Below are 10,000 nucleotides of genomic sequence, written 5' to 3' on the forward strand. Positions count from 1 at the left end.
TGAGTATTTTAGGTTTCTATATGTTAGGCTTGTTTTAAGCAACAATGCTGGGACAACATGATTTATACCAGTTAATTCATGATAAAATATTTTATATATTTCAAAACTGATTATCCCCTTGAAAGATTTTTTACTAAGTTGCTCATCATATCAGAAATAGCAATGAAATTTCTCTCAAATCACATTGTACTATCTAAAATTGGAATGTATGTTTTGATACAGAAGAAAATTTGGTGGGAACTCCTTTGATCATAGGCTTGCTCAACCAGAACTGACTTGGCGTTAAACAACAACACAGGTAAGATATAGGTAATATTTTGCAAGTAGGTTTCTGTAAGAACTACAGTATGGTGGAGCATATATTCACAGCTTACAGAATGAGCAAATGAATACAAGATGCTTCTGTGCATTGCTTTTGTTTACTAAGAATAGGTCTTTGATAGTGTTGAAATAAATGTGGTACTGAAATCTTTGGAAATGCAAGGTGTCAAGGTGCAATATATCAAGCTGCTCTGAGATAAAAATCTGAATGCACAAAAGATATAGCTCAGCTATCGCCACCAACAAGAGTTCCAATTGGGAAGGGCATCAAAGAAAATACCATCTCCCCAAGCTTTTCACTACATGCCTAGAAATGTTCATCAAGGACACTGACTAGACAAATGGCATGAACATCAACAGTGAGCTACTAACTCACCCCCAATTGGCAGATGACATATACTCATCACTAAAACCACCACAGATCTGCTGTAGACCATGCTGACAGAGTTTAACACTCATAGCTCAGCAGTAGGTTTCAAAATGAACTGCATGAAAACAGACTACATGTGTAGCATAAGGCCAAATAGTACAAGAAGCACAAGAAGTAGCACAAAGCCAAATAGAGGTGGGAAGCAACAAAATCAAAGAGATGAAAAAGAACATTTTCTTAGAGCACATAGTGAATATGTGCTGAGATATGGATTCTGAAATCTCAAAAAGAATTAAGTCAGGATAGAAGGCATCTACCACAATAAAGGATGTGTTCAAAGCAAAGATGAACAAGACCATACATGCCAGACTCTTCAATAATACACAAGTAAGATGTGGGCTACTATAAAGAGGGAAGAACATCAATTGGTTATGATGCAAAGGATCATGGAATATTGTTACAAAATATTTGAAATGAGACAATTTGAGAACAGAGCAGAGTGGATGATGTAATCACAGAATACCGAAAGTACAAGTTCCACTGGGCTGGACACAACACAAGATTCACAGATAAGTGGACCCATGCAGTTGCCAAGTGGTATCCAAGAGATCAGAAAAGGATACTTGGAAGACCTCCATGACAATAGGAAAATGATTTAGTTGAACAATTTGAGACAAGGTGGAAAAGGATGGCACAGTCAAAAAAGAATTGGAAGTAATTGTAACCAGTGATGTGTAACAACATCTGATAGTCTGGTTGATACAGTAATAATTTACATAATCATTCTAGCTTTGGCAAATTTTAGTGAATATTACTCATATTCATATTTTAAACTTTCACAATACAGATGCATACTACAAAGGAATATCTTATTCTAATTACACAAATAATATTCACTGTGGACTGGGCTGATGAGTCTTAGAAATACTGCACAGCAACCATGTGATTTTAAATGGTGAAAATTAATTTCCAATTTTGTTGAACTCTCAGTAATAATTTCACTCTTTGCAATTGAATTTCAGCTATTTTGTAGCAAAACTAATTTATCAGAGTAGTCGTTATTAAATGCAGTAAAACTGATTTTTGCCAGAAAAATGATATGAATTACACACACAGCTTTCACCAAGCCATCATATGTACAGTCTAGTCTTTAACTACATATCACAACAATTGCTTGGGGTCATTGTATTCTTAGGTTTTTACAGATTAATGTAGAACATTTATTGATAGGGACAATCATCATCATCACCATCATCATTTAATGTCCACTTTTCTATGCTTCTGTGGTTCAGACAGACAAATTTTCTACAGTGGATGCTATTTTGTTGCCTATGCTGACCTGTTTCAAAGCAAGTTGTGAAATATAATACTTCATAAATTATGAGGCATGAATTAAATTGGCCCCAACATTGTTGCTTGAAAATCTGAAAATAAGCATGTATTTAGAATATGCCCCGTGGCTTATGTGCATATATGAGTAAGTAGATAGGTTGTGTGAAAGTTCACTTACTGTTTCTGGAGACAAAACATACACAGGATTTTTTTCTACTTCATTTTGAAAAGCAACAAGGAACTGATCACTCAATGACTGATGAATAATGATATTGCGGGCATTCAGAAGAGGAGCTCTTAACTTCCCTCTCAACTCACCATATTCTAAAGAATTTAATCTAAAAAAAAGAAAATAAAAAAAAAATTGGAATAAATAATTTATTTATTCCCTTAGTCTCTCAGAAACTATACAATTCTGCTGTTTTTAAAGAGAAATGTAATGTAAATAAACAAAGAGTCAAAAATTCTGATTAGGGACGATAAGGACAACAATAACTTTGAATGAAAATTTGCAGAAGAGACATGAACTTTACAAACTATTGTGAAGATAAACATTATTTTAATAATAAGCTCTACATGACAATCTACTCTTTTCTGTTGCTATTTCTAAGAGTTCATATGCCCCAGACAAACCTACCAACTAAACATAGCCTCTCTCATAAGGCATTGGTTGGCTTAAGGCTATAGTAGAAGACACTTTCCCAAGATACTGGGTAGTGGGACTGAACCCAAAACCACATGGTTGCAAAGAGAGCTTCTTAACCACAAAGCCAATCCTTATATTCTGGAAATAATAATAATCATAAGCTTATAAGCTTATAATTATTATGTACAGAATTTTCAGTCATCACCATTTCTTCATCTAATATATACACACACATACACATAACAAAACCCCACAGTGGATGAAATAGAATATAAATGTATTTGATCATTGCTAATGATGTGCACGAAAAGAAGGGAGTCTCCAGACAGATATTTTCAGTTTGTAGTCCACTCCAAAGAGACGATACTCAGCTTGCTTCCCCAATCAGAGAGCATTTAGCTTCAATATAAAGTAGTCAAAAATTAGGCTAGCAATGTGGTCAAACAAGCCATCTGAGGACTAATTCTCATTCTTTTGGTATATGTCTATTATACAAAATCCGTTGTGTGTGTGTCTTCTAGGATCTGGGCATCCTCCATCCGATTGCGCTCAAATTTGATACGTAGATACCGACGGTATCAGGGCGTGTATAAGTCTTGAAAAAATTACAAAAATCGATTCCAGGTGAGAATGCGATCGATAAAGCCGTGGAAACATGGATTTATACGCGCAAGTACATCACCTATTGTGATTGATACTACGCATACGCGAGAAAAATGCACATGCAGCTTGTGTACACATTCTTGAGGCAAAAGTTATCATGGGTCAAGGAGTAGGGGATGGTGATTTTATTTCTTGCATGCCATTGATTCCGTCGGACTGTGTTTACCCAATGAAACACGTTCAATTCCCTGTTCGCCTGAGCTTTGCGATGACCATCAACAAAGCACAGGGGTAGTCATTGAAAGTCGTGGAGTTGGACCTCAGCACTCCCTGCTTTTCGCACAGACAACTGTATGTGGGCTGTTCGAGGGTTGGCTGCTTGACAAACCTTTTCTACTATGCTCCAGACGGAGTAACAAGGAATGTGGTTTAGAAGGCTGCACTCCACTAGCTTTTCCATGCCCTTGAACATCCCGTAAAGTAAGTTTGCTTAAAATTAGTTACTTAGTTCCCTAGGTTGATGCTTTTCATCAAAAATCATCCCAAGTTGATTTCCTATATGTTTTATCGGATAAACTTATTATTATCCCAGGTACTCATAATTCCATCATGCTTTACCTCCAGCTAAATGTATCATTTTTGTCCTGCTTTTCTTCCGTCAACCTGTACATAACTGCACCTTCCATTTTTTGTTGTTTTTGTACTGCTTAAAGGCACATTTCTTTCCTGCCAAGCTTACTATTTAAACCATGTTTGTGTTCTCCCAGTCAACAGCCTTATCATTACTGGTACTTAAAACTCTTCGGTTGCATATTTGTGTGAATAAAATCGTTTTTCTTTGGAATAGAAAAAAGTCTATCGTTATTTCTTCTTTTGCTGGTGTCTCAAATTTAGGTTAAATTGGTGTTTCTGAAAGGGGAGGCCTATGGGACAGTCAAACAAGTTGTTCTGAGAAAATTTGGTTTAAATGTTTGACAACTCAGCACCGTCCATTGGACGGGGGGGAGGGAGGCGTTTTGGTCATATATATATATATATATACACATATATATGTATCTCTCTCTCTCTCTCTCTCTCTCTATATATATATATATATGACCAAAACGCCTCCCTCCCCCCGTCCAATGGACGGTGCTGAGTTGTCAAACATTTAAACCAAATTTTCTCAGAACAACTTGTTTGACTGTCCCATAGGCCTCCCCTTTCAGAAACACCAATTTAACCTAAATTTGAGACACCAGCAAAAGAAGAAATAACAATAGACTTTTTTCTATTCCAAAGAAAAACGATTTTATTCACACAAATATGCAACCGAAGAGTTTTAAGTACCAGTAATATATATATATATATATATATATATATATGAACATTAATGTCACGATAGTGCTACATATCTTGTGAGAGGGCTAATTAAGACATGAAGTAAAACATCTCAATATACTAGAAACAACATAATTCATTCACTGGTTTCTGTCATTGGACAGTGGGAGCCGTTCAAAGGTTTAATCCATCATATTGACCCAAGTTTTATTTTCAGTCTAGTAATATATTTTCTTGAACTCTATTTGATTATCTCTATAGATTTCTATGTGGGTAAGACCTCTTTTTACAACTGATGATTGCACTGGTATCAAAGAAAATGAGACTTCAAAAGTTTAGTGTCTCATACAGATATCTATTTTGATATCTTTACATATAGATTATATTGTTTCATATATATTTAGATGTTTAGCTGTTCACAGACATACACACATATAGGTGTCAGTGTTACTATGTGGTAAGAAGTTTTCTTCCAAGCCACACAGCTCTAGGTTCAACCCCCACTATGTGGTATCTTGGACAAATGTCTTCTACTATCACCCTGAGGTGACTAAAGTCTTGCGAGTAGATTTGGTAGATGAAAAACTGAAAGAAGCCTATCATATATATATATATATATATATATATATATATATATATATATATATATATATATAAATATATATGGGGTCAAGGGAGTGTGTTACCAACTCTTTACTTTGATATTATATGATAGTGAGAGTGTCACTGTAAAGTGTCTTTGTTTCCAATCTTCCATGAAAACATTAAAAGAATGATATAAAAATATATAAGTTCATTCTTTTTGCATTTGTTTTCCGTGCTTACATGGGTGAGACAAATATATAATTGCAATGTTGTTTTAGAAGCAGATGCCCTTTCTTCTGCAAACCCTTACTTGTTTCAAGCAAAGAATATCATATTTCATGTCTTTCAGATGATCTGATGACAAGGGAAATGACAATAATAACACTGCTTGTTGCTTAGTGATTTTCAGACCAGCACAAATGTAATAAATAAACACATATACACATATGTATATTTATCTTACCATTGTCTCCCTTGCCACCTATGCCTCAAGTCAACTTCACAAGTGTCTCCCTTGCCACTCATACCTCTAATACTCTCTTCCTCTTCCAGTCATTTCAGTATGTGGTAATTGTCTAAAATAAGACATATTTGTTCTTTTTCTCCCTCCATTTCTTTCTCTCCTCAGCCATTGTTTCTATAGAAGAGCATATACTCGAAACATAAAAGACTCTTAATTTTTCATGAGCATAAACCTAATATACCATGTTACTCTTTTACTTCATCTTCATGGTTTTAATTGTTATGCATGTACCATATACTGTGTATGAGACAGGCTTCTTTCAATTTCTATCTACTTAATCCACTAACCAGCTTTAGTCATCCTGGGACTAAACTAGAATACGCTTGCCCAAGGTGCCAAATAGCAGAGCTAAAACCAAAACCATGTGGTTGGGAATGCACTTAAAATTAAGTTTTCAAAGAAAATATTTAAAAAATAATGGCAAATTTAGATAAAAAGTCATTTGTATGTCTTACCTGATAGTAAAGGGTTTAATAGCTGCATTGTTGGGTATAATGTTAATGTTAAGGTACTGAACAGTAGACATTGATTCATAAGACATTTGATGTTCTTCACTGCTAGCAAGGCTAAGATGAATATCATTTTGATGAGCGATATACACATGGTATGTAGAAGTTTTCATAATCCAAGAATCAGTTACAATTACTCGACGTGCCATTGAACCTGATGTAAATTTATCTGGTCTCCGAAATTCCACATTAATGGAGGAAGCAATATCATGCCAAGATGAACCATTTTCTGTTAACAGTTGCAACTGTTTAGCTACAGGGTGTTGATCCCAATTATTTAATGACCAGTAGTAAAACAGGGTAAGAGTAGCAATTGGGAAGCTAGTGGCCAGAATCAAATATATCATCCATCCTGACGTTAAATCATCCAAGTCAAAATGAAGATGGCTATCCACCAAACAGCTCAGCCCAACATAATATCCTGAAAAGATTGTTAGAAAAATGGCAGCTTTATATATTGCAAATGTCTAAAGAATTCATGAGATAGACAATAATATTTCCTTTTTGTTTCCTTGAACAACAAACTAAAAGAATCTTCTACATAACATAAGAATTTAGTAGTTATTTCTAAATATCTCACGCAATGCCAACGAAAGAGTCTCCAGGTGATCGCATGATCTGCTAGAAGTAGCAACCAAATAGTCTTCGAATTAGATTCTTACTATTAAAAAAAAACGGTAGAACACACTGCATAATATAGTCCTTAATAGACTGTATCTAAAAAATACGGGATGGTCAAAGAACGAAAGCTTTTCATCATAACTCTGCTCGATGTGAGCTAATCAACAACAATACCGTTTATGGTAACAAGCTTTTGTTCAAGTGAAATAAACACGATTTCAGCATTGTAAATCATTGAACTACTTGTCAATTTCCTATAAACCGGGTTATTTAGAATCGTATTTGCCCTCATCATAGCTGCTTTGCTGCCAAATAAATGATCAAAGATTAATCACTAGAATTCAAGTAAATTTGTAGTGTCTGTATCAACAGTCAGTTAACGAAAGAATAAGGCATAGGAAATGTTTAGTATACTGCTTCGAATAACTGATAGGATGCGAATAAAGAACGTTTTAGGTACATAAAAAGATCAACATTTCTTCTTACTAAAGTTTAGTTCTTCTACAGTAATTTGCTACATGGACGAAAATGATAATAGAAAAATATTTGCAAAACTTATTATTATATTCTTATTCTTTTCCTGATGAAATTATAAATTTTTCAAGAAGACACATCCGTTTATTATACTTTGTACACATTCATTTTCTTTTTACCATTATCCTCTGCAGATAAACTTAAACTGACTTTAATTTTCTTATTTTTTGAGTGTGTACTTGGTTCTGTAAAATAAATAAAAACTTAAGGGCAACCCGAAACTTCACGGCAATACTGGACTACACCAAATGCAACTGCAAAAATATTTCACGATTATGTATGCGAATGGAACTTAGCTCTGAGAACAAAATAAAAGGAATAGAAATATCTTACCAAGTGGTAAGATAGAATGAATGACCAATGTTATCGCTGTCCTACGTTGATGGTAGATTATAAAGTGAAGATCTTGGCTGCCTAAATAGTTTGAAAACACATTCTGAATAGAGAATCCTGCTGAAACTAATTCAGTTGGTGGTGCGATAACACAAATCGCAAAAAAGCAATATAACAGTGTATATAATAAAAATACAGTTGTTACGTTTTCTTCCATCCGATGAGATTTGATAAAAAAAAAAACGTAGCTAAGATTAAGCGGTGAATGTAAATTTAGTCCCTTATTTTAAAAAATGCCTCCAATAAAACAGAAGTATTTCCTTATTTCAACAAATTTACTTTCAAATAACATTACACAAAACTGATGTTTTCAACAACTTTCTCTTAAATTAAACTCTTATCAAAACTATAAAAAAGAAAACGTCATTCTTCAGTAATATACTTCGTGAAAAGGGATATGTTTTGGCATTTTCCAGAGCGTGTCTTTAAATTTAAACGCTCTGGAAGATGAGAGTTTTATAAAAATAAGTGGTAAGATTGTAAACTTATGAGCAAGTTTGTAAAAATAATTTCAATGTAGAGATCGGGGAGGTTCCAAACTAACGGTGACCCACCGCGCGTCGGCTCGTCGCCAAGATGGCAGACCCATCATCCGACTATTTTGCGAAGGACAAACAACCCGCCCAGAAGAGCTCTTAACCTATTAGAACATATATCAGAAGAAACCAGACTGCCCAGCATCGAAACGGGCTCCTCCATGCCTCCAACCAACGAGAAATCAGCTTACGCTACAAAATTTATGTTGCTATATGAAATGTCCTGTCGCTCCTTCGCTCCAGAGCAATCACTCTGCTGTCCCTCCCGAGAGCTATCCTGCTACATCACCCTGGCGGGACTTTGTGAAACACTCTGGCCTGGTTGTGGTGAATTCATCGCAAGTGACCATTGCCTCATCAGGAACGGCCCCGAGGACCGGACTGGTCTTTGCGACGTGGCATTGGCCATGTCCAAGCGCGTCCACAAGTCACTCATCAACTGGAACCCGGCTGACCCACACTGGATTCAACCTATTGGCACAATCTTTGCCGACCTATTTACCAATGGCAATGGTAATTACCTACTTCTATGCTGCTACAACAATCTCTTTATCGACAGCAATTGTTTTCCCTGCAAATTTATCCGTCACTGGATTTGGTACAGTCAGGACGGCTACACCCGGAAGGCGATCGACCACATCATCATCTCTCGCAGCTGGAGGTCACTTGTCACTGACTGCTGGATCTAAAGAGGAACTCAATTCGTCAATACCGTCCATCGATTGCTGGCTGCGACACTCACGCTGAAGTTGCGACCCCGCCACCGAGTACCAGCCCCACCCTGACTCATCCTGTCTCCGTGATCCCCACATCGCCTCAACATTCGCGTACTCTCTCACCAATCGTTCAGCGCCCTGGCATCAGCCGGTTCCCAGTTTAAGACAGCCCTGGTGAAGAGTACCAGTGGCAATGTCATCACCATGAAAACCGCCCGCCTCGGACGCTGGAAGCAGCACTTCAGCCGTCTTCTTCATCATCCATTTGTTCCACTTGATAATCAATACTCTAGACACAGCTACAACCGACAACACTGGAGACTCGATCCTGTCATCCACGATGAAATCAGTGTCTCCCTGAAGAAGTTCAACAACCGCAATGACCCTGGAATTTGCACCATCACAGCGAAGATGTTGAAGATGGACAGAGAAAACATGATCCAGTGACTTGCTCACATCATCAACCACGTATGGGTATCAGAGCAACTTCCAAATGACTGGACCCGGAGCATTCGTCTTCCCTTCTTGAAACAGAAGAGTGACAAACTCATCTGCAGCCAAGGGCCCGGGAACAGGGGGTGCAGCGGGTGCACCTACACCCCCTAGAATTCTCAGGGGGTGCAAGATCAAAATTTACACCCCCTACATAATCTTACCAGTTTCAGAAAAAAGTGTTTAAAATTTATCGGTATAAAATGCTTAAGTTCGATCTCGTCTCAAAACAAAGGAAAAAAAATAATAAATAAAAGTGATGAAGCTGGCATAAAATTCCCTCGGGAGTTTATGACCACTAACTTCTGAAAGAAAGTAGTGTCAAAATACAAAAAATAAAAAAATAAGTGACTATAACGACAGTAGCAGCAACAATAACAACAACAAAACCAGCATGTATGGTTAATTTTGAATATATAGCATTACTTGAATTATTGAAGACAGCTCCCACCCAGTTAAAATATGTAACTCTCTCTTTCTGTCTGTCAAATATTTCTCT

General features: G+C 36.5%; 1 protein-coding gene across 1 annotated transcript; it reads right to left on the reverse strand.

Annotated features, from left to right (window-relative positions):
• Nucleotides 1-2,054: 2,054 nt before the first annotated feature.
• LOC118762078 (E3 ubiquitin-protein ligase TM129-like) lies at nt 2,055-7,961 on the reverse strand. The gene is made up of 3 exons (XM_036500342.1): nt 7,698-7,961; nt 6,156-6,630; nt 2,055-2,361 (listed from the first exon to the last, which is right to left on the reverse strand). Exons 1-3 carry the CDS (start codon nt 7,912-7,914, stop codon nt 2,070-2,072), a joined length of 984 nt encoding a protein of 327 aa, XP_036356235.1. The 5' UTR covers nt 7,915-7,961; the 3' UTR covers nt 2,055-2,069.
• Between the last annotated feature and the right edge of the window lie 2,039 nt (nt 7,962-10,000).

The sequence above is a fragment of the Octopus sinensis genome, linkage group LG2, assembly GCF_006345805.1.
Source record: "Octopus sinensis linkage group LG2, ASM634580v1, whole genome shotgun sequence".
Taxonomy (NCBI): domain Eukaryota; kingdom Metazoa; phylum Mollusca; class Cephalopoda; order Octopoda; family Octopodidae; genus Octopus; species Octopus sinensis.

Bases quoted from the DNA above. Each gene is read 5' to 3' on its own strand.
- LOC118762078 (XM_036500342.1), bottom strand. From the start codon at position 7,914: ATGGAAGAAAACGTAACAACTGTATTTTTATTATATACACTGTTATAT. The intron at 6,631-7,697 runs GTAAGATATTTC...CAATCTTTTCAG, and splicing joins TCATTCTATCTTACCACTTG to GATATTATGTTGGGCTGAGC. The intron at 2,362-6,155 runs GTAAGACATACA...TCTTTTTTTTAG, and splicing joins ATTAAACCCTTTACTATCAG to ATTAAATTCTTTAGAATATG.